General features: G+C 35.0%; 1 protein-coding gene across 8 annotated transcripts in view; it reads right to left on the bottom strand.

The window, feature by feature from the left end:
• Positions 1–1197: 1197 nt before the first annotated feature.
• PHF20L1 (PHD finger protein 20 like 1) overlaps positions 1198–26064 on the bottom strand; it is a 45586-nt gene continuing 20719 nt past the window's right edge. For 3 of the 8 annotated variants that reach the window (XM_085221712.1, XM_085221713.1, XM_085221714.1), the window contains 14 exons: positions 24650–24902; positions 22457–22642; positions 22044–22250; positions 16456–16674; positions 16203–16259; positions 14545–14649; positions 13951–14115; positions 12708–12889; positions 10703–10802; positions 9689–9775; positions 8615–8810; positions 7833–8202; positions 4350–4515; positions 1198–3328 (listed from right to left, as the gene is read on the bottom strand). In XM_085221712.1, the coding sequence (XP_085077838.1) occupies positions 3186–3328; positions 4350–4515; positions 7833–8202; positions 8615–8810; positions 9689–9775; positions 10703–10802; positions 12708–12889; positions 13951–14115; positions 14545–14649; positions 16203–16259; positions 16456–16674; positions 22044–22250; positions 22457–22642; positions 24650–24902 (2436 nt within the window). In that variant the 3' untranslated portion in view covers positions 1198–3185. The remainder of the gene's footprint in view (positions 3329–4349; positions 4516–7832; positions 8203–8614; positions 8811–9688; positions 9776–10702; positions 10803–12707; positions 12890–13950; positions 14116–14544; positions 14650–16202; positions 16260–16455; positions 16675–22043; positions 22251–22456; positions 22643–24649; positions 24903–26064) is intronic. The other 5 variants (XM_085221718.1, XM_085221719.1, XM_085221717.1 and 2 more) reach the window with 3 other exon arrangements.

Below are 26064 nucleotides of genomic sequence, written 5' to 3'. Positions count from 1 at the left end.
TTTGCCATTTAATATCGTACCTCACAAGAGGTAATGGGGCGTTTTTCTTTTTTTAATTACTTATGAAGGATGAAAATTTAAAAATTGTATTTTGCTTATCTGCACAGATGTATCACAGTCAGCACAACACTACAAGCTATTACTTTCTTCTCAGAGCAGTCTGCCTCCTTCATCAAGCATCATAAGAAACTGAAATTCATGTCCAGGTAACTGATACTGCAAATAGATTGTGTGTAGGTACTTGGATTAATTAGCGAGGCAGCAGGAAGACAGAGGGAAAATAATGCATAGAGAAAAATTATTCTCTTGGTAAGGCCTATTAGAAGACATGTTTATATGAACCAGACCGCATCAGGTTCGACTGGCAAATGAGTAAAGCAATCAGCTGTAGGTTACATACTGTGCATAACATTTTATGGCACCTGACTTGTGTTTAAAACAACATGGGATGTTTCAAAAGCATCCCACTTACTTCAGTAATGGAGAAACCTGAGCCAGAACTAATGTTCAGGTATCACGGACTAACAATGCAATTTGAAAGAGAAGTGAGACAAGCTTGTGAAGCACTCGAGCAATACACAATATATCATAGCACTGCTCATAAGCCATTATATGTTCTTACAAGATGTGAATGCTTGCAAGGAATGTATCTATTAATAATGACTGACTACACAAGAAATGAAGACAAACATAAACGTTAATCAGATTCGTTGTTTTGGTAAGCACAGTCCATCCTGAATCAGGCAGGATCTTCAGAGATAAAGTTGAGTATTCATGTAAATTGAGGCTGCTGCATACACAAACAGAAGACAAGTGAAAGCTGCACAAGCAACTTCAGCTCTGACCTTACGACTTCCTTTTCAGATACCATTTCTCCACCTCTGCACTAAGAAGGTAATCTCATTCCTCTCACCTGGAATTTCTTAGTTCACATCCACCTTCCATAGCATCTATAGTTTATTATATCACAGGCACTGCATAACATCACTACAGTGTATGCTGTATAAAAGTTTGTAAATACCCTCCATTTTCCTTCAAAGTAAGTCAACTGGATTTCCATTTCTCTTATACAGTTCGCACAGCAACACATTCAAGGATATGCAGCAAGTGAATAATATATTAAAGTCCCACATACCAAGAAGCAAGTAGGTCACTCAACTAATCATATTGTTTTAAGCCATTAAGCATCCAACTATATAACACATCAGAATACTTTATTAACAGTCATTATAAAAAACAACTCCTCCTGACGTATTGTGAAATTGCTAATTTTGATTCTACAGTCACCTTCCATGTTACCATGTAGCTCTTCAATACATCTTACAAGCTTGATGTGGCAAGTTTTGAATAGCAACCACTCTGTACACGGGCTTACGCTTTTTTTTTTGCATATTAAAAGTGGTAAATTCAAACGAGAGACAGACAAGAAATATCAGGGAAGGTTTTTTTTTTTTTTTTAAGCAGCCACGCTACTCAATAATGTTTTTATCATAAAAGTTCAGTGCACAGGTTGCAGTGTCTTTCCCAGTTAAACCATCTTTGGCACATTTTTCAATTTTATGAATCCTCAAAAGGCATTCCAAGAATTTCTGATGTCTGTACATTATTATAATAACAGTTGCATGTAGATCAGGAAGAAAAATTGAAAATGTAGAGTACGCAGAATAGTTTTAATAAACAGTTTTACATACAGTACCTTACATATAGAACAGTGTGTTTGCAAATTTAAATAATTTTTGAATGTACAGTGGCTTGTACTCTTATCAAAAGGTAAATTCAAGTGTACTGTCTATCGGTTCTAAAACGCATTTATACAGATAACTAGAACTGATAAACAGATGTGAGGCATAAAATGTTCAAGTATCTTTGTCATCAGTTAAATAGCCTCCTTTTAACAGTCATATTTTACAAATTTCAAAACCTGTACATACATTATTTTCAATTTTAGAAACTGTTTGTTAAAAGGTAACGTTTTATGTTAACCACCAGTTCTTATAATCTATGGAAAAAAATAGATGTGTAGATATAAATGTATATAGCATGTATAAATGTATTTGTGTATGTATACACATGTACATACACATAAAAGTATGTATGTAGCACTGGGTACAGCGGCAACTTATAAGCACAGGGAAAGTCCTGGGCTCAAAAAAATCAGCAAAAGCTAACAGAACAACTAGGTTGCCTTTGGTTTCATGATGTTGCATTTACTGAAGCTGGAAGTTTTCCTGTTTTTGTTTTTTTTTTTTTCTTTTTTTTTTTTTCCCAAAAATAAATCTTGTATCATGTATATTGCAATATTTATTCTAGTGGTTGAGTATATTGACAGCCACAGACAGTTTCACTGCTCTTGTCATTCCTCATCCCAGCTGAGGATGGCGAAGTAACACCAGAACAGAGCTATCCAGGACAAAAATTGTATTGTGAATCCTGAATACTCCCCACAGAACATAAATATAAACTAGATATAATTTTGGATGGATTGCTGGCACCAAGTAGGAATACGGAAAAAACCTTCATGTAAGCCATAATGAAAATCTCATTCCAGTGGTTGTAACGTTATTTGGCACATGTGACCACTGCTTGCCACTTACGTTTTAAAGGAGCCTAAGGGTGCTGTAATAAAATTTTCTATTTAAAAAAATACTTTGAAAAGGAGACTGTGACAAGTAGCTTCTTTCAAAATCAAAGCTAATATGCTCACTTTCCTGAACATTCATGAAAAAAGAAAATCTATAAATTTTTCTTGTAGAGAGGATGCAGATCTCTCTGTGTCTTTTACTGATGAGAAGAATTTTGTAAAAATGCAGTTCAAAAATTTTTAGTCAGCTGAATTCCACAAATTTAGAATTTTCCACTAGATGGTTCAAAATAGCAGAACCATTCTTTGCAGAGATTTTGTTCAGCTTTCCTGTATGCAGAAGTTTCCTTGTTTATCATACTGAGATACAAACACTTCTCAGTATGTAATACACCATATTTTGAAGTTTGGATGTGAATATTTAGATTTTCAATATAACAGATTGCTTACTCTAGGTTTCCTCTCCACTTCCTAAAACTTCAGGCTATTAATGTATTAAGAAGGATATAAATGCTCAGCTTTTTGCTGTCTTCCTATCAGTCTTGTGGCTAGTAAGAAAATTCACCGTAGAGAACCTATTTTTATTTCTTTATTCTTCCTTTTGTCATACAGAGCAAAGCGTTGCTATTTGCTGTACTTTCCCCATGTCAAGTAAAAGCTGTTTAATACGTCGCTTCAGCTGAGGCAATCTTGCTAAAGGATCTGGTGGCTCCAGTTCTCCAGTGAAATCAAGCCAGCTTTCTAAAACTACAAAGGAAAATGAAAAAGAAATTAATCAGAATGAGTCTCTGAGAAACAATTTTCAGAACAATTAAACCTTTCTTTAATATTTTATCTTTAATGAGGAGGGAAAAAATATTGAGGCTGTGATTTTTCCAACAATTCAAACATATCTTCTGATTTGATTGTTACTATAGATACCTAAAAGCAAAGTACATCCTTGGCTAACTATCTACTGTCTACACATAAAGAAGAAACGATGTGCAACAGAAAAAGCAGTCTGGGAATGTCATAATCAGTGAAATTCTAGGCTTGCTCCTGTCACTTAATCAAGCTCCTAGTTATAAGGATCAGACTATGGAACAGTTTTCCAATCTTCAATGTTTTTAAATCAACTTTTAAGCTTGCAGAGACAAAAAAAAGGAAATAGACAAACCTTGTATTTCTAGAAATAATGCCTCATATGAGGCAGTAATAAGACTGCAAATAAGAGTCAAATGACCACTTGTCAAAAAAATTATGAAGGATTCTCATGAATACTCTGCACTCAAGTTCCTCTCATTCTTAACTTTCTACAACTAGTGAGTAAATAAATTTATGTGCTGCAGTGTTTACTTCTACAATACAATCTCATGCATGTTTTCCCAGGAAACCTGGTTTATTTTCCTGAATCCATTTACACGCTAATGTAGCAAATCGAAGATGACAGCAGAATCAAACTTTTCCTAAATACTGTCAAGTAATAGAACAATCAAGCCAGCTGCAGAAAAAAGGCTGTCAACTTTATAATCCACAAATCATCTAAGGTTTCTAAAAATCTGACACTACAGACTTGAGCTCAAGTGTCCTGAGCAATTAAGCTACTTTAACAAACAGTAAAATCTTGTGGAAGAGTGTGAAACCTAAAGTGCAAGCTCAGAATATAATTTTGAGTACCCAATTTTGAATACAGTACTTTAAAAAAATCTTCAGTCTGATATTGCCTTTAACAAGTGGCTATGAAATAAGCTGTTTAGGTATATTAACAAGCATCTGTAAATGCAGTTACCATCAACTTCCTTTTCAATCAGGTCCATTCTGCTGGTGACTTCATTCTGTACATTCTCTATATGAGTAAGGAGATTTAGCTGCCATTGAAGATGTGTATCCATTTGTTCCTCTGAGCCTTTTCTTTCATTACAAACAAACACAGTGTTTCCTTCAGCAGAATTCTTCTTCATAGGGGCAACAGAAAGAAAAAATTGCCATTTAAGAGCATCTATTCAATTTCTAGTGTTCATTCTGACCCTTGAATATCATGATACAGTACACTGTTTTAGAACTGTACTTCTGCCTCCTTGACAAAAAGCATACTCAGCCACCATGTATCATAACACTTCAGTAGACTAAGACAAGCAAAATGCAAATTCCATAGAAATAAGCATGTTTTTTTTAACTGGGCAAGCAAGGAAGGAGTGAGGGCAGGTCAAGTTTTGTTTAATGCAGTACATAAATTGTATTTCTGTGCTCTGTTTATAAAAATCATGACTCAATTCATGAAGTGCTGAACTGCATCAGTATAACATCAATAAAAATATATAAAACCCAAAGGATTGCTCCAAGTATAGGCAAAGAATAAATGACAAGCGAACAAAATACAATAACATCAAGATGTCAGAAGTCATTATTTTGCAAAGTTGGCCATTCATCTGTTGTTTCCTACCCCTGTGATTCTCTGTAACTTGCCACCACAAGATTTAGCCGGAATTAAACAGGGACAGGTACACAGACAGTAACATTGAGAGCTGTGCAGCCATGTTATGCAAATGTGCTATACGTGGAAGATTAGCTTGCTTTGAAGAAACTAATTATTTCTAAGAAGACAGCAAATAAATTTCTCATCTTATCTATCTGATGTTTCAGCCACTGGCTGTGACCAAAGAAAATATACCAGATTGAAAAAGCACATTAATCAAAGTGTTCAGAATGTCCATTACTTTGGAGGATTTGAAGTTTCAATTTCATGCTCATTATGACTTCATTTCTGATGGAAGTTCTTTCACTATTAACAGTTCTGTTTTAGAGATTTAATTCAAGGAAAATTGAAGATTTGTGCTCACAAAGAATCAGTTCATGGCAAGGAATGACTTGCACGTCAGGGCAAGTAGTGAATTTAATCATTTTAATACACTTGTTCGATAAAGTGCTAAAGTTCTTTCCATGTCACATCAGTACAGACTTCGCATGTCTTCTCCCAGTCATCAACAGTAAGAGTATGAAAATCAGGAAATGGGGAACTGACAGATCTCTAGTCACTTCATAAGGCGAAATTAACTATTTCATGTAAGTCTTACTTAAAATAAATAAATAAATAATTCAACTTGGACCATCCTGTTGGCAGCTTTGTAAGCAAGTCCTAGAGGACAAGCTGTTAATATTCACAGTATTCACAAAATTATTTACCAACGATCATTTTTGAATGTCATAAATGCCTCTAAACTCTCAAACTAGATAAAATCTTCCATCTCTCAGATATCTCAGAATGCTTTCACTATTCATACTACATCCCTCATACTTACACTGGAAATATTATATATTAAAATTAAACGCCCCATTTCTGATAATTTTCAGACTTTTTGGTACACCTACAAGAGAAGTATGCTGTTTTTTCCTTGCTGAATGAGGCTTCGTTTACACAATTCTAACATCTAGATCCTCTGTTATGTGTATTTTTCAGATGCCTGTGGCAAGAGAAAAAATCTTGACACTGAGAGACAATTACAGATTAAGTAATAAAGTTGTTTTTTATTTTTTTCCTATCACATACTTCCTTTTTTATGACCTCTGTTTCACTGAACTGGTCAGTTCATAAAACATAACTTAAAACCAAACAGGCCCTCCTCTAAGCTACGAGACCAGGAAGCCAGACCAACACAGGCCATCAGGGAATGCTGAAAGAGATGGTAGGAAATAGAATACAACAATTTTTGAAGAAGAAATAAGTAGGAGAGTCAGGTGGGGCAAACTCATGCTTTCAGAAGGAAAAAGTAGATGTACGGTCCAAAAAGGGATCTGAATAATCTGGTCATAGCTTGTGAAAGAAAAGAAGATCTGCAACAGATCTGTAGATTCTAATTTAAGCCATTCTATAATATTAAGATTCCATCACAAGGAAAAGGCAGGAAGCTAGAAAGGAGAACGTAAAATCCAAAACAGAAGTTTGACAAGGGGAAGTGAAGAGAGCTCCTTAGTCTGAAGCCACTTCATGACAAAATGGCACTTGAGAACCAGTGTCAGCACACTCCTGAGTACAAAGTAGCTCATGGAGAAATCAAGAATGCTCTTCAACATATCTAAGACTAGACAGTAAGCCTTCTTTTAGTACCAGGGCTAACTGCTGACAGGAAGATGAACTAAGGCATCCCAAAAGGAGTATTCTGATACTGTCCCAAAGGATCTCTTCCCGGTTTGGGAGAGAGAGCACCCAGCTCTTCAGGTATATGACTTAGTCTCTACCAGAAACATTATTTTTTCACTGTTCACGTTTCCCTCTTAATCCTAAGAAAATTGTCACTGTAAATATATAACCTACTGTTGGAAAGAAAGCCTATTTGATACTGCTGCATGCCTATTTACTACACAAACCGAGTATAAACAAGCAATTTAGAATAGTCAATTCTAACTACAATGAGCCAAAATTTTCCCATTCAGATCATACAGCTTACATGCCACATTTAAAACTAGAATTAGACAAAAAAAGATGCATCTTACTCATTTCCTCCACATCAGAAACTGTACTTCGAAAAGTGGATGAGTTGGGCGATTTATTCTCACAGTTCATATTGTAGAAAACAGAAAGGTTTATTTTTTTTTTTGGTTGCTTTTTGTTATTGTTTTGCATTGTTGTTTTTTTTTTTCTTAAAGAGAATTTTTGGCTAAGACCAGACTATAAAGTATCAACTCTTTTCCATAATGTAATGGATTCAAACACCTAATGCAAAGCTGAGAAAGACATACTACATTACCAAATATAATCCTGACTAAAAGTGCGTGAAAATTTTAATTAGAAGAAATACGCAGTATTAAAAACCTCAAGAGAAGTTGCACACAACTTTTAAATTGGCATAATTACTTGTGGACTGCTCGGTAATATCACTATTGAAAGGAGAGTACGGTATGATAATAAACACTAATACAAATCTCAGTGAAACAAAAATACAAAAATAGAAAATAGAATTGAGAGAAAAAAGAAAGCCTGCTCTGTTCCCTCAGCTCCCAGAAAACAATTAAGTTCTGTTTTTTTTCTTTTGTAACATTGGAAAAGAACAAATATAAGCAGTTTTAGCATAAACAATACTTGAAACATTTTGCACTTCACCAATGTCTACTCTGCTGAAAGAATTTCAGCAATCTTCCTTTGATCCTACTGATTGGCGCTGATAGAGTACGCTGAGTTCTAACAAACATTTCTGAGTACTTATGTACTTGACCTTTATCAGATTAAATATATTTGCCTAATTAAGAAACTTCTCAGATGAAAGATGGTACTTACCTGCTCATTCATGCCATCATCTTTAAAAGAATATTGTAAACAGTTTTTGTTCTCTGAACAAAATTCCTGGTCTTCCTCAAAACTACTTGTATCTTCATCATCTGAGCTCATAGGGTCAGCGACTGCTTTGCAATCTTGACCAAAACTCGGTGGCTTTTGGTAACTGTGCTCACTCGTGATATATGTTTCTTCCATTTTCTGGGGTAAACTAGGTGGTTCTTTATGGTTTTGACTGTGATACGTCCTTTCAGTTGGATTAACAGCATGTGGAAAAGTCACTATCTTTTTCTCTACCCCAAGAGTTATTTGTTCTTGTTCTTTTCGCTTTCCGGAATAAGCCCAGAGATGAAGGTCTGGGTGATGTTTATTTCTACAATAAAGATGAGAAAAATGTTATACAGAAGTTTCTCTTACAGTGCTGTACTACTATAAATCCACTTCTGCTAGATAACAGCTAAGATAAGTGCCATTATCAAACATAAGAGAGCACTACTAGGTCACTTATCAATTCAGAATAAATCCACACTGCCCTATTAGCACCAAGTTGGCGATAAAAAAAAAGAATAAAAATCAAGCAACAGCAAAAAAGAAACATACCACAAATTATAAACCAACTCTGCTAAAGAAGATGAAGGTACATGTTGCACTGGAACTACTTAAACTATTTTGTAAGAAACAACTTTAACATGATAAAATAACACGTATGGAAATGGTAGCTTCTGCTACTTAAGTATATTTTAGAAGATGACAATGAATCCTGATAAACCTGGACTGATACTTACTTTAATATCCCAATCTTCAACTGTAGTCCATGCAATATTTCTGTTACACCATATACATCTGCCAGTAGGTGATGTGTTGACACAATCTTTTTGGCATTAAGATGAGAGTAGTTTTCCTTCAAAAATGATAACCCACACATGTGCCCATTGTTTAGCCAGTCTTTATCGTAAAGATATTTGGCACTCCATCTCTGACCTGGAGTAAGCAATTCACAAATTTAGGGACATCTAAAGCCACAGCAGAACTGCATTTAAAACTTAAGTGCTAAAATTATTTGTTTTATCTCCTAAATGTCTCTTAATATCCATGACAGAATGATTCAAGACCTTATTATTTTACTGATTATCTAAAACTTAATTTTCTAGAATTTAAAAGGGAACTCTTGTCACGTTACTTTCAAAGCAACACTGAAAACTCACTCTCTAAACGGCACTTGGAAATGAAAGATCTAATTACCTTTGTGATTAAAGTACAAAGTGTATGTCAATCTAACTGCAAAAAAAATCTTTTTAAATAATTGGCACTTCAAATTTCGTTTTACAAAAGCTGCAGAAGTTAAAAAGTAATTAAATTATTGATGGAAATGTTGGAGTGTGGATTTTATATGGTTATGTCCAAAACATCTAGGTTATTTGGGAAAAACTAACAAATATTTTGCTTCAACAATGTATTTAATATCTACTTATAAGAAGCCAGAAGGTGGCTTCATGAAAAAAGAAAACTCAAAAATGCGACAGCAGAATTCTTACACTCTTCTTTGAGAGGTCTTTAGCCAAACACTGCTAGACAGGATAACAATATAAGCAGCCTCTAGGTATCCCATGCTACAATATCATCTACAATTTTAACCCAACAGGCATTAATGAGTACTTGCTAACGCTTCTAAGGTAACTTAATTATTAAAAAAAAAAAAAAAAAAAAGGCAAGAGCAATATATAACACTAATTATTTTTGTTTACAGTGAGTAACCCAGATAAACAAACTGACTAAGATTGCAATATCTTACACTCAATTTCATATCACACTATCATCATATACATAACAAAGAACGGGTTGATGGAAGCCCTTCATACCTTTCAGGAGAATACCCTGTCTATCTCCTTTCTGCCCATTATCCCAATACACTTTAAAATACTGACATTGTGAATGACCTTTTTCTCCTGACATAGAAAGAAAAGAAGTAATGGTTAGGAAGGGAGAGAAGATAAAATTTAGGGACACAGTCTCCATATAGCAGGGGATAACGAAGTACCTAGTACAGTGCAGGGAAAGAACACAAGACAAATTAGTTGTTATAAATAAGAAAAGGCTTGACTGCTCAGAGTACACCACATAAGGAACTACGAGACATGACTTTATATTATCAACCAACACTCAGTTTTGGGCAAATGGAAAAAGTCACATCCATCCAGCTCTGATTTCTAAATATTCTTCTCAAGAAGAGCTAATGAAAACTGTTATTTAACACTTCTGCAAATGGGCTTCAGATACCCTGTTGGATAAATCACTAGAGGACATTTGTAACAATTGTTAGGAGAAATATTAAAAACTTTAAGATGTGTTTTGTGTGCTAATGTTTAACATGAGTGCCAGATTTCTGCATATATTTTACATATTCAACTTATTTACAGAATTCCAGGCAAACACAAACATTACAAAATCCTAGTATTAAACAACTGCCATAGCATATATAAGTGTACTATGGTAATGAGTCATTTCTCTAAAAATGATATTTAACCAAATAGATCCAATTCCAAGCATATGCAAAGCAAATTTTTAAACAAGAAAGTTTCATACATAAAGTCCTTTCAGAGTACAATGAAATTAAGAAGACCTGAAGGTTTGAAGGAATTCAGTTCAAAAAACAAAGCTACGGTAACTCAAGTCACAAGGAAGATTTAGCAAGTTTAACAAGACATTACTGAAAGAAAAGTAAGTCTCTGCTTACAGTAAGACTTAGAAGACCTAGCCTCAAAGAAGTGAAACAAACATAAAACGGACAAAGTTTTAACAATTCAAGCAATGTATAACACTTCTGCTTAGAAAACCCAAGCAGACAGTTGCAGATAAAGGTGGCTTACTCATACCTGGTGGATCTCTGCAGATATAACAGATGTACTGCTCTGGAATGCTGTCCTCCAACAATCCCATGCATACACTGTGCTGCCAACACAAGCATTCTTCGCACTGACATCAAAAAAACAAAAGCAAAAACTAAAACTAAGCAGATTTACAAATCAGAAACTATTATTGTATCATCAAAATTCAGTGAACAACAATTTAACTTAAATAGCATGTTTGAGAACAATAATTATATTTGGGTCATCTGTGTTTGGGTAGGCAAAGATATAAAGCTAAAAGGTAGCTTTAGTTTTCTCACCCACAAATTCCAAACTGGAGAAAAAAAATGAAGACGCAATATTTAATAGTATTTTATTACAACACTCAATATTTAGCACCTAGATATTAAGTAGTGTAACATAAGACATATATTACAGTAAAGTAGAAAGATAATGTAATACATTACAGCATAACAGTGAAAAGTAGAAAACTCTTCAGTTTAATTATTTATATTTACAAAGCATCTCTGCAGTGCGCTAGAAAGATGTGTTTTTAATATCGCGCCAATGGAAAATCTAAAAGAAAAAGAAAATGAAGAGAAAATGAAAGAGGAGAAATAAGAATAGGAGAGCAAAATAGAAGTGGTAAGACATGAAGGCTTAGAAACAGCAAACTGGTTGCTCTCAATGACACAAAGTATGGAAAGGAGACAAGTGGTCAACATTAGGCTGTCACTGGATATAAGAAAATGGGCAGGAAACTACCACTTTTAGGTCTATTTCCTTTTCTTAGGTCAGTGTTTTGCTTGATTTCTAAATATCTGCTGTTTTACTGTTGAAATTCACTCTTCTGCTGACATGTTTGTTGAGCATCAGCATGTTCAAAACACCTTTCCTCTTGTCATACCACTATGGTTACAAATTCCTCTCCTCTCTCCAAAAATTTCTACATCAGTCCATTTTTTCCTGTGTTACTATCACCATTGCTGAACTGCTGCTCAATTCCTCCATCATACCACTGCATTTCAGTATGCATTTCCAGGGATAGTCTGTGTACTTCTTTTTCAGAACTTCCTTTAATTTCCAAAGACTCACAAGTCCGTTAACAGGACAACTATTCTTGCTTCCTTCAGATCTCAATTAAAGGCTTAGTATTTTTCAATAGAAACAATACCACATTGATAGTGGAATACATACCTTTCCCTTAAGTGCAAAAAATACAAGAAATTCATGAACTTCTTAAAGCTATTGACAACCAAGTTCTTCCTTATTTTTCATTGTATCTGATCTAATCTATCAATTTTCAACAATCTGATCTAATATTACAAATTCCTTGAGACAAAGACTTTGAATTATTCATTACTTGATAGAAAAAGCAAGCCTTCATTACAATACAAACGCATAAAAAGCAGTAGTTGCAACCTGTCAATCTGCATGGCATCCAGCTATCACACACTCTTTAAATGATAGTTGTTCCATTTTTATACTAAGGCTTACAATCTTAGTAGTTTCTAAAATGAGCAAGTAGTTTCTTGTTTGAGAATTACTGTTTTGAAGATTAAGCATAAACTTCGCAACACAAAGATGCTGATATTAACATCTGTATGGCAGAGATCTTATACAGAGATTCATTCATCTTGCATACAGCTGCAGTGAATTTAGTGAGCAGAGTTAAGGTGTCTATAGCAGGTACTGTCAAATGTAAGGACTAAACCAGAAGTGCTGGTATAACTACAGCGGTCTGTAGACAGAAAGAATGATTTGTGTGTGGAAAAGCATTTTTTCCCAACTATAAGGAAAAAAGTTCACTCTTCCTTACAAACCTGTTCTGCATATTAAATGGTTAGAAGAAACCCATCCAAGAGAAAATGTTCTGCATATGCTGGAGAATCACATCAAGCATAAAATATTTTATTATTACTGTTCACTTCTATTTACAGCTCTCAATGTAAATTCAGTCTCCAACACCTTAGAAGGGAATCTTCAAAAGTACAAAATTTATGCGGAAAATAAACCCCCCTAATTCCTTTACCTGAATCATAAAGCCATTTTCTTCATCCAGTTCACAAATGCATCTAACAATTTCATTGAGAGCATCATCTTCATCCTGAGACTCTTCAAAGTTAGTTGAATCAAAATCCTGATTGTATTCATCACCACTAAGTAACAAACTCTCTGTAGAGGAATCATCCAGGAACTCCATATCTGAAAGGTCTAGTAAAAAGTCATAAATGAAAATGTGTGTAAAGAAACAATACTTTAAAAGAAACAATTTTTCTGTCATTTGGAAGTCTTATCTTGCACATGTCAAAAAAAAAATCACACTCAAATGCATTGCTGGTACATTAAGATTTCTTGATGATCCCCTTCAAATGCTTCTAATGTAATGTCATACACAAGTACAACGTAAAACAGCTTGAGGAGTCTGAATACTTATGCTTCATAGAATCATAGAGTGGCCTGGGTTGAAAAAGACCACAATGATCATCTAGTTTCAACCCCTCTGCTATGTACAGGGTGGCAAACCACTAGACTAGGCTGCCCAGAGCCACATCCAGTCTGGCCTTGAATGCCTCCAGGGATGAGGCATCCACAAACTCCTTGGGCAACCTGTTCCAGTGCCTCACCACCCTCTGTGTGAAATCTCTATTAGCTAATCTAATATCTAACCTAACCCCCTCCTGTCTCTGTTTAAAATCATTCCCCCTTGTCCTGTCACTATCCACCCTCGTAAACAACCGTTCCGTCTCCTGTTTATATCTCCCTTCAAGTACTGGAAGGCCACAACAATGTCTCCCCAGAGCCTTCTCTTCTCCAAGCTAAACAAGTCCAGTTCCCACAACTGTTCCTCATAGGAGAGGTGCTCCAGCCCTCTGATCATCTTCGTGGCCCTCCTCTGGACTCCCTCCAAGAGCTCCACGTCCTTCCTATACTGGGGTCCCCAAGCCTGGACGCAGTACTGCAGATGGGGCCTCACAAGAACTGACGAGTTCTTGAGGGGACGATCACCTCTCTCTCCCTGCTGGCCACCCCTTTTTTAAGGCAGTCCAGAACACAGTTGGCCTTCCAGGCTGCAAGTACACCGCTGGCTCATGTCCAGCTTCTTGTCCACCAGGACCGCCAAGGCCTTCTTTACAGGGCTGCTTCAACTACTTAAATCAAAGTCAGTCACAACTTATACCTACATTAAGAATTCATATGAAACATTTTCTTTAAAATTATACTTCCTAAGCAACTAAACCTAGAAATTGAAACTTCTGGCTCAGTCAACTTACTTTCTCCACTAAGGTCAACAGACAAGATAGCTCTCGGATACTGGTATGATGTATTCTTCTCTGAGAACATGCTGCGCAAAGTCAGAGAGCTTCCTGAGGACCGCGTCAGTGGAGAAGAGCACCTGTCCAAGAATTCAACGGAACTATCTTCATAATCTGAATAATCTGAAAAGTTAACAAGATTAAATTAATGTTACAAAAAGTAAGATTTGTGAGAAGTCAAAAAGAAAAACCTCTGAAATTTAGCAACAGATTAAACAATAGAATTATTGTAATGTCCAAACAAGATAAGTGGTAGAAACATTTAAAGAGCATAAAATGACAAGTCTAAGGAGACAAAAAGTAAAACCATTATTACCTGCTTATAATATTTTGACAGAAAAGGTTTATGAAATGCCTGTGTCTATCATGTAGAGACAAGCTTAAGAAATGAGGTCACAGACCTCAGCTTACTTATAAACATTAAGGCCAAAAGCTGTTCTCTGAAATTTCTAATTTTTATATTTACATTGTTGAGAAACAAATTTTAATACCTAATGTCAGAAAAGCACCAAATGGTTTGGCTCACCTTCAAAAATTGCATATTTATCTTACCATGCTGTTTAGATTTCTTCTTCTTTTTCTTCTTCTTTTTCTGTTTTGATTTATGATCTTTTTCTTTTTTATCTTTTTTCTCCTTTTCCTTTTCTTTCTTTTTACCTGAAAGAAAATTTTATCATTTTAAAACAACATCATTCTAAACTGCTTATTTTTTTTAGCTCATCCTTTTAATTTCAAACTATTCTGGTGGCATAAGCAATGTTAATTAAGTAGTTTTAACTACTATTAAACTATTAACTACTATAAAGCTATTTAACTTGTGGTTTACTAGAAAAAAGCCTTCAACAGCGTAAAATCCCAAACAAAAAAGATATGATAATAACGCATTTCACACTTACAGAAAGTTTAAAGGATTTAAGGGAAATTTCTTTATCACAAAACTGCTCATGTTGTCAGCACTTTCAAGCAACATCTTCATAAAAAATGATTCTGACTAAAATTTATGGTGCATCTTTTGCTTCGCAGTTCATTTAAAAGCAGCACTGTTGATATATGCATAAGAACAAGTACTTTAGCTTCAAGAAATTCTATTTATTAGTTCTCCAAGACAAAGTATATCTCACAGCACGGTCACTCCATGGTCATTTTCTAAGTAATCAACAGCAAACTAAGGAAACTGAATTGTTACAGGAAGGAAATCATTAATGCCAATGTTTAATGTTTTAATATTTCTTGTATATACATTGAATCTTAGCATCTTCTTGTGATGTTCAGAAGCATAACTCTTCCCTCATGGAAAAAAAACAAGCCAATTCATATATGAATTCTCACTCCATCTATAACTGTAATATTTACACTGGGGAAAACCACAGGCCTCTTACTTCACAAATTACCAAATGTTTCGTTACTAATAGTCAAACTTATCCTTTTTCTTTCCCTGTTCTCATTGGCCACCACATCAAAATAAATGCAGTACCACTGTAGTATCCTGGAAAGAGTATAGTGGAGGACCACTAAGATGATGAAGGGCCTGGAGAAACTCTCTTACAAGGAAAAGCTGAGTGACTGGGTCTGTTTAGCCTTGAGAAAAGACAACAGAAGGGATCTGACCCACAGGGAGGCAAAGGGACGAGGCCAGACATTTCAGCGGTGCGTGGCAACAGGGAAGGGAAAACGGCCATATACTGGAGCATAGGAAATTCCGCACAAATGCACATAAGAGCTTCTTCGCAGTGAGAGTGCCAGAGCTCCGGAACAGGCTGCCCAGGGAGGTTGTGGATTATCCTTCTCTGGTGATGCTCAAAACCCACCTGGACATCTACCTGTGAAGCCTGGTCTAGGGAGCCTGCTTTGCAGGGGGGTTGGACTCAATCTCTAGAGGTCTCTTCCAGCCCCTACAATTTTGTGATCACTAATTAAACTGGAAAAAACAACCAAAAAACCCACCACAACAATCCAACAATCGAAACCACCCACCTTTGGCTTCGGCCTCTCACAAGCACTACACAAATCCTTCTTCTGAGAACATTACTTTTCCTACACAGTTATTCCTTTACTATCAACTTGTCACATACATTAAAACCATTAAGATCCCAAACTAAGGAAACACAGCTGAACTCTGGAGATATTTTACAGTCATATCTGTACTTTAGAGGCATTAAATAAATGTTAGAGTTTTAACATTTTCCTAAAAATATCATTGCTCTACATACCATATGTTGTGGAGCTCTTCTCTTCCAGTTTTCCTTTTCTTTCCACCCTCACTGCTCCTGAAAATTTAAGAATGTGAGATTTAAGTGCAATGTCTGACTAATGACCCCACTTTCTTGTAAAAACCATTAGAATGCAAAAATGTCTATTGGTATATAACATAATACATACAAGCAATACAATGATGATTTTAATGTCAATTTACAGTTAATTTTATTCTCTAAAACACTGGAAACAAAAAGCATTGTAGTTTACCAACTTCTGAATGCTTGTCCTTCTCAATCACGTTCTTTAATATTTTCTCCTTCAGACTCTCAAAACATTTCTCCTTTATGGGCACAGAGTACTGTACCTCTGTCCCTTCAGAGCTCACTGATGTGGAAGACCTCTTTTTTTTACTACTCCCTTTTGGTAACTTTAGACTATTGGTTAAAGGCAATTCCAGATGTAAGGCATGTACATGAGGCGAGGGTGCTGAAAACAAGAAGACAGATTTACTAGGCATTCAGTAAGGATTGCAGCCAGATCACTGGCTGAGTAAGATCAGTGAAACATCAAATACTGGTAATAACATAATCACACTTCATATATAATTATTGCACATGAATGCCTAGATCTTAGTTTTACATACAAAACAATACATGCCGTAAGTTTCTTGTCTATTTTGGAATTTGCATTCATTTCTGAATTGTTTCTGCTTAAAGCCTATTTTTGCTTCTACTTTAAGTCTTTTTGTTTCCTTTTCATTCCACTGTAATGGAAATCAGTGCCAACAGCAAAAGTGCTGATACTGTTAACATCATTCAAGTTATCTCATTCCACTATGTGAACAGAGAACAGTTCTCATACATAGTTTTCAGTGCTATGTATTTATATTTCAGTTTATTGTATTTTCATTGATTCTATGTATTTGATCCATATTTGAATTACATGCAAGGTACTGTGATAATCTGTCACAGAACTCAAATATTTACCAACAATTATTTTGCACTATTCAGTAAAGCTTGCTACACTTAGAAATTTCTCTACCTTTAATTGATATAAATGAGGAAATAACTTAGCATTATTAATACCTAAAATTACAATTTTATTGCTCATATTTATACTCCAACAGGACAATGTAATTCTCAAATAAAAACAGAAAGTTACTGGTAAAGAAAGTTATTGATATTGTTATAAGCTCTATGTTCCTGTGTTCACTGCTATTGTGGAAGCTGTTCAACCACAATTACGAAAGCCTAATCTTCATCAACTCCCTTCACAATAAAAAATAAAAAGCCTGAAGGAGATTTGCAGAAGTCAAGATATGGAAAAAGCTGAATTGGAATAGGCAATATTAAAATAACTTAGTAAATTCATCAGTCGTAACTCTGGAGGAAAGGCACTAACAGCTTGTTGGTGGCTCTATTGGGCCGCTTTCCAGGCTTGGACAGATCAACCCAATTCTATTATGATGCAATACACATTTTACATGAAACTTACTCCAGCTCCTACGCAGCCTTCTCTGGAAAGCAGTCAAAAAGTTAGTGTGAGAAAGCTGCAGGAGCTGCTTCATTTATCATACCACGCAGCATTCTCAAATGCCAGATGTCCCCAGCTGTAAAATGCAAAACTTCACAATACTATGCAATCAAACAAGCAGTCAAATGCAACTGCTCAATTCTAATTCATGAGTGGTCCATTCTTGAGCCTTTCCAGTAGCTTGAGACAAACATCACACATAAGAACCTAATCCTATTGACTTTGCCTTCCTCTATTTCAAGGAGAATTAGCTTATTGGGATACTTATCAACATGAAACACTGTATCAAGTATGCCTTTCTTTGGTTTCCTTGTTAACATTTGTGTCTGTTATAGAACAAACTGTTTTGCCACCTGCCACCCAGTGAACATATTTTAGCACCTCAGTAAAACAGTGGCTCTTCTCCATATCTTGATGCTATGTCCTGTCTCGTTTCTAAAGAGAACATAAAAGAATCACCCAAATGCACCTAATTTGGTTTGCTATTTTGATGAAAAATTCTCTCTTTAAACAATGACTAGAATAATTCAGTTCTGGTCTGTACATTTCGAAGAATTTTTTCACTTCCATTATTCAAAAGAAATCCTGATCTGAAACAGTCAGATGCATTCCAAGTTTGCTAATCACAGCACAAATTTTAGTATCACAAATTTCAGGACAAGTATGTTTGATAAAAGTAGGCAACTAGTAATTAAATAACTGTTTGAGGGAACACTTATTGTGGGTAGAAAACTGCTATGGGCACACCAACACCTATCTCAACAACAGAGCTCTCTAAACTGCCTTTGTATAGCTACCCGAAAAGAGAAATTACTGTTATGCCAGCACATACTGCTATATTCTTGTCACTATTCATACAAACTAATACTCTTGTTTTTTTACTTATACTAACATAACTCGACCTATACCTACTGTAATACTGCAGAATCAAAACATTATAGATCAAAAATGCATAATTCTCAAATCTTAAATGAAAAGGTTTAGAAATCAGTTTTCAACTGTGTAATTATTATACCTTACAAATAACTATAAAATTAGATAAAAATGACAATCACAATCTGAAAGGCAAGTAACAAAAGCAAAAGGGCAAATATACATTTAAAAAATATGCCCATTATGCAAATGTTACAATATTAATGTTTTTTTTTTTTTAAATTTCCATTTTATTCCTACTCGGGAGTCTACCCAACCACCTCCCACATAGTGAAGTGTGAGAAGTCTACAATTAAAAGCAGAGAAAGATATTTCGATATTGGACTTGCCAAACCGATGATTATGTCATTGTTCCATTACCACAAAATCTATTTTGTGTTTCTAGCACAAAAGACTGACTTCACATTAAAAACAAATGCAAATCATGGCTATTTAGAGTTTCCCTTCCAACATGTCTCTAGTACTACTTTTCCAGAGATAGCATGGTTCAGGTGGCACAAACCTCACTAGCATGAGAACAGGCAGACAACAGAATGCTGTGCTACAAACACATTTATCACTTTGTGGCACTGCTTTTGTCAGTTCAGCAAATTAAATGTTATGATGTTCAAATTATTTATTTTGTTGCGCGATATTCTTTTCCAGAGCTTTTGATGTTTCAACTTTCCTAACAAAAATATAAACATAAGTATAACAACCTGTATAATTCAGGGTTCAATCAGCATAATTCAGAGTTTTTACTTCAACTACTAGTAATATTAGTTCACGTGCAAGCAATATTTTCCTTTGAAATTTAAATTCCAGACTGCTTGCTCAAATGTTATTTACTCAGTGTGTAACGTCATAATCAACATAGTACTCAATTCAACAATTAAGCAGAAGCATGCCAGTGTCTACTGAAGTACTACTGAAGTAGAATTTCCAAGTAGACTACAGAGCAAAGGAACTGATCACAGTGCTTTTGTGTTGCCTTTTTAGAACAAGAGGTTCATTTTCTGCAATGACTTAGTGAGCAAATCTGTGATAATACTAACAGTTTCCATTTATGCTTCAACAGCTCAGCACACCTCATTCCTCGTATTTGAAGGATACCGTTTAGTATTTTTTTTTAAATAGAGAAGTGATTAAAATGCAGGATTTTTAATGAGGTAAATTTATTTTTTTAATTTGCTCAACAGGTGGCCCCATCAGAATTCTAAACTTCTGAAGTCGCAACCTACATCTCTAGGTCTAATATAAAGTACCTCTTGACCTCAGAAGTACCTGAGAAGGGTGAGTGATTATAATAGGTTATTTCAGCCTAAATACTTACCTCCATAATTTCTAAAACTATTGTTAATTGCTTCATTGATTACAAAAGAAAGCATATTCAATTTAAACATACTTAGTTAACTCCACACTATCACTGAAGTCTAAATCACCAACTCAGTCCAGACTACTTCAGTAAAATCTAACAGCAGAAGCACCAATAAAAGGACATGGATACTTCAAATTTTAAGAAGTAAAAAAATCCAGAATAGTCTGAACATATCAAAAGTTTTTGAATCACAAATAAAATGTTATTTTTCTTCCTAGACACAGCTGCAGCCAGGACTAAGACCCAGCTGGATGAATCAAGATGTACAAGGATAGTTATGGATGCAGAACAAAGAGTTTACTCAGATGTCAAGCCAGTCCCATTATAGAAGCAGGCAACAAAGTAAATGCCCATCAGTATTACCAGTTACATTTTAAATGATCCACCAAACATACTAGAAAAAAAAAGTTAAATCTGTTAACCAAAATGAGTTCTAATAAATGAAAATAAATGCCAGCAACTAGACGTTGTTGATTTCTATTATGATACTGTTCTCTGAGTGGCCAATTATACACCTCCCCAAATCAATTCTACTGGCCAAAGACACGAAATAAAAGAGACATTTGCAGAACTAACTTTTCCAGTAATCCATGATTCTATTACTATACAATATATCAAAAGTAAACTGAGATTATCACATGGTTTGACTTGAGAAATTAAGTAGTATTTTTAAAAGCTTAAATATATTATTATAAACCTCCATAACCTTCATTTTGACAAATTATTTTAAGAGATTGATACGTATTTTTTTATTTTTTTTTTTTCTTTTGGGGGGAGAGAGAGAGAGAGAGAATGAAAGAGAGAGAGAAAGAGAAAGGGAAAAAGAGAAAGAGAGGGAGATAAGAGATGTTTAAAGTAATCTCATTTAACCTACACAATATTGATCCAAGAATCCTACTTAGTCTTTTCTGCACCACACTGGAGTAGCAATGCTGGAACTTAGTAAAGCAATCAATCACCTCTTACAGAGTCAATGGGAGCATGTGCGGGCAGACACCCAAGAAGACCACACACACACACTGAACAAATCATTTCACTGACCTAGAATACTGCAGCTACACAGGCAGCTCGGTGCAGACTCAATCATAATTTGTCTTCTGAATAGGTCTAAGTTCTATTTTCAGAATGGCAAAATTACATACTTTATAGTAACAGTACCTGTCCCTTGTTATCAAACACATTTATCAAAGAACTTCCCAGTAAGTGTATAATTAATAATTTTACTTTTCTTCTCCTACTTTATTGAATCATTTTCCTATTAAAGTCAATTAAAAAATTGTATGATATTCATACATTTATTTATGAAAATAAAAGGGCATATGGACATCTAGCATATACTAGATTGAAAAGAATTTTTTTTTTTAGGGTCCGAAAATCATAACGCGACCTGTTCTCTGAATCTAGTTGCTTCTATCCAAGTGATTCACTTAAATTACAGAAGCCAGTGAAGTATTAAGAAGCGAGATAGATATAGCCCCAAGTTCCCGTACTGGGCTCTATGCTTGCGTTATGAGGGTGAACCAAATCCATATAAACTCCAGAGGATTTCAGCAATATTTTCAAATAACATTTCCTAGTAGGAAAATGACAAAATTTGTACTGCAAACAGAAGTAAAAGGTGAAAGAATGCTGATTGCCTCTGAAAACTAAATTTAAAGCTAAAGCTACTAGATAAATGAGTATGTCTAGACTTAGTACATATTAGTATGTTAGTAAACAGCTATGATTTTTTTTTTTAAGCAAGTTTTAACAGTAGAAAATATTTTTGAAAGCAATACTGCATCTTACATTCCATACTCTCTCTTATATGATTAAATCCGTTCTGTCTTAAGGCATGCCAGAAAAAGCGCTAATAGAGCTTGAAGCTAGCGGAAGGCAAAGAATATCCAGATGGATGGACCACTTGAAGAGATGTAGGTTTGCAAGCCTGCAGAAAGCAAAAAGCTTATCTCCTCTTTTCATGTGACTGACTACATGCATGTTTTAATCCTACAACTGTAAGCCTAACTGGTTGTACGCTGGATCTCTTTACCTGCCGCTGTTGTAGCTACTCTTCCATCAGTTACTGCTTTGGAAGAAAGATATGTAACCATCTGAATATCTTCCTTGTCTTTACTGGGATATTCATTACGGAAAGTGGATTCTGTGGACAGTGGTGCTGTGACTTCCGAACTACGGCTTAAATCAAGAGGGAGACAGGGTCCACGCTTCTCAAGTGACATATGAGCAACATCGGGTACTACATAAAAGAAAGAATGTCATATTAAAAAAGATACAGAGGCCCAACAAATAACAGCTTGGGTTGCAGTGTTACACAACAAGGGAACAGCATTCAGCTTTAGCTACAGTAAATCAAAATGTCCCATTAGATGAAAACCACAAACGATCTCATTTTTATGATTCAATTTCTCTTGGGCAGTTCTTTATTAGATTAAGATACATTACCCTCCAATTTTGATGACTGTTGATTTTGAGCACTGATGGAGAACACTTTTCCATCAGTAACTGAAGAGGGAGAAGAAACTTTTTCTACAGAATCATCAGGCAACGAGCAAGTGGCTAAACGCTGTGATCTTCTTCTCCGTTGGCTATGTTTGTAGGATCTAGGGGAATTCAGTGGCTGTGATGGACCTAAAAAGAGATCTTTCAATGTTCATGAAGCAGAGAGATATATGATAATCTTACCGCAGTATTTTAGAGATCTAAAGATGGGAAGTGCTTTAAATAGCTCTTATCTGCAGAGCTGGTAATCACAGCATGACTGGTAAAGTAATTAGAAACTGTGACTACCAGAAAAGTTACGTTCAAGCCATAATTCTGCTTTCTGCTTATTATACATTAATAGGGCATCTAATTCTCCACTGATAAAAGACTATTGCTTTTAGAGCAAACTGTGTATTCATCAGAAGCAACCCTCCCCCCACCCCACAGAAAACATAAGAGTAGGTCATTTATAATGGAACTCAGCAACAGGACTGTATAGTTAACAGAACAAATGACCATAGTTAAAGATCTAAAAAGTCACTGATAGTAGTAACATACATATTAAATAAATAAGAAAAAGCAGTGGTTCATTTTAGATCTCATCTCCTGACCTGATATCAATACCCCAACTACACTTAAAATGTCTTCTACCAATGCATGGCATAGCAAAAAGCTCAAGAACATCTCACTTGAACAAAATCAAAAGTGGGGCGATTGATATAGGATAACACAGGCCTGATTCATTAAAAACAAAGCAAACACTCCCCTAAACCTTTCTAGTTTTGTACAGCTCCACATACATTTGCCTTGGAAAAATTCATTTAAGTCATTATACTGTAAATCACTGTTCTTTCTCTTTATGAACTTTTAGAGTAAAAGGTTCGCAAGTTTAAAAGCAGAGATTTAACAGACAAAGAGTAAAAATTTCCACCAGATGTGGTAAATACTTGGAACCCAACGATTAAAACATAATGTTAGCAAGATCTAAGCTATTAATTAACAAACTGCTACTGCTACAGAAAGTCTAACTAACAGTAAAATGAAAAATTCCTCAAAGAAAACTACTTACCATCTTGGGGTGGGGAGGGAAGACATGCTACGAACACTTTTAGGGGGCAATTAGGGCAACAATTTAAATCAACATTTCCCGATTAAATAAAGATAGCTGAATTTACACACCTCCCTCTCCCATTCCTTTAAAAATACCAGTGAGAAAAGATTAGAATAAACTTATCTTGGAAGGGAAAATATCAAGCGAAGGTTAAGGAGAACGTATGATGCAAGTGTATTCTTCCACCCTTAAATAACTATTCTAAAAGTGAAACAAACTTAGCTTTTGACTTAATGTAGCCAGTACTTGTTTAAACTCTTGGCCTAATCATCTAGTGTTCTCAAGCAACAAACAGCCTTTTTTAAACAAGGTCTGACCTTAAGAAGGAAAAAAAAAAAAAATCTAACGAACTTTCAAAACAAATCACAAAAATATTCTGTATCTACAAAAATAAACAGTATATTCAAGAAGGCATGGTAAAGCTTTCCCTGCTCTTGATGACCAGTATTTTGGTACTTTCCAAATCAGTTACACACATTAAGAGGCTGAACACCTACGGTACACTTTTTGGGACAGTGAAGACTGACTTATGCATTTCCCCACTACAGATCTTGAACGTAACTTCTCTTTCACATGATATTTATGGGAATACCACACTAAGGTGAAAAATGTCACAGCCAACAGGTGTACCATCACTCTGCTGAAGACAGAATTTCCCAGAGAAGGAAAGATCCACAACCCAAGTGTATGTTTTTTTTATTTTTAATGAATCAGGCCCCTTCAGAAGAGAGGTTTGACTTACTTTGTATCACTCCTGACACTAATGTAGAGATTTAAGCTAAAGAGGAAGTCAACCATTAAAAGCCATGACTCAAACAAATGTATTATTTATGGTAGAGTAGTTCATAGGTCTTACTATGTGACTTAACTTTTTAAAAGTACTAAGCTACCCCTAATTCTCCCACTTGGGCTTTATTTTTTGTTGTTACTGTTTTTAAAGCAGATTCATTTTTAAATGCAATATTCATTTACAACCAAAAAGTTATTTTCTGTATATCTCTCATAAGTAATTACGATATGTTCTTTAAAATGTCTGTGCTCACTAGTTTTATTTATCACAGAAGAAGGAAGCTGAGAGACCAGCGTCAAATCCTCGACTTGTATTAATTCTGGGCAAAGTGGTGATTTAGGGGGCTTTATACACCCAGAAGAATCTCCAGATTCTTGTTTGCATTTCTTGCTGCGAGCCTTTCCTGAAGACAAAGTTGAGGATAACAGTGCAGGTTTCTGAATGTTGGCAGAACTGCTAATATCAGCTTCATTTTTTTTCTGAATTTGTGGCTTAGGTGAAATCTCCTGAATAAATAATAAAAAATTGATACTTTTATTTCAGTTTCTTCACTGTAGTTCGCGTATTCTATTTTGAACTTTTTAAAGCAATGTTAGTATTCAAATACATTAAGCAACATTACCTTCAGTACAAATGAAAAAATATTTTAAATGCATCACATTAAATTCATTTTTTTTAAAGGAGCACTATCAATTATTTTCAGTATTCAGAACACTCTTATTTCTACTTGAGATAGCTGCAAAAAGCCTCAAAGCAAAACTATTTCCCTCTATTCCCAATTAAAAATCCAAAATCATTTTAGCTTGTCTTTTCCATTTTCAGTACACCAGGAGCATCAAATGTTGTATCGAAGTGTAACTTGGGGAATGCCTGTTACATGCACATACAGGCACTCATCTACGATGGTAGCAGCAAATTTTTAACAGTTACTTGAGAAAGCTTTGTTTAACTTAAATTTCATTTTTAGAAAAGAATCTGAAAAAGTCAATAATGCTCCTTTGCAGAATGTCTGAAAACAATAAAAAGTTTGCAAATACTGAACACACTCTCACACAACCCCTTCAAGTGCTGGGAGTCTGGATTTCACCACGTTATATGCTTGTGCAAACACATGAAGAAATCACAACTGCTAGCACCAGAGGGTTAAATAGATTGCTTACTGTGGGAGGAAAGAAATGCGCAGATAGAGTTAAAATAGTTTTTGGAGACAAAACAGTATATGATGCAGCTTTCTAATAACATCAATTTTCAACCTTAACACACACACCCAAAGGTATTATTTTTTGGCATTCACACGCGTTAGCAGATTTAGCATCTTAGATTTTTAGCAGGAAGAATGTTCTTTCTGCTTTACTGAATAATGTGCATGTGTTACAACTGGCCCAATACTAACAAATTACAGCATCTGAACATAGTTTCTTATATCTGTCCCATCTTGTTCCAGTTACAACAATCAGCATGGCATTATCTAGTAAAAGCATAATTATAGAAGTAGAAAGATACTTCTAGAACTTTTGCATCACTTTATCCAAGCTAAAAAAGAAATGTCACACCTGAATATTTAAGGACTTGGAGGTTGTTGTTTTTTTTTTTAAATAAGTAACAATTTTATTTTCCACTGGAACATGGAGAATTCCAGTGGAAATAAACATATGTGCACATTCTATG

This window comes from Meleagris gallopavo, chromosome 3 (genome assembly GCF_905368555.1).
Source record: "Meleagris gallopavo chromosome 3, MGAL_WU_HG_1.1, whole genome shotgun sequence".
Lineage (NCBI taxonomy): Eukaryota > Metazoa > Chordata > Aves > Galliformes > Phasianidae > Meleagris > Meleagris gallopavo.
The sequence above is the reverse complement of the archived record's forward strand: the minus strand, read 5'-3'. Positions and strand labels throughout refer to the sequence as shown.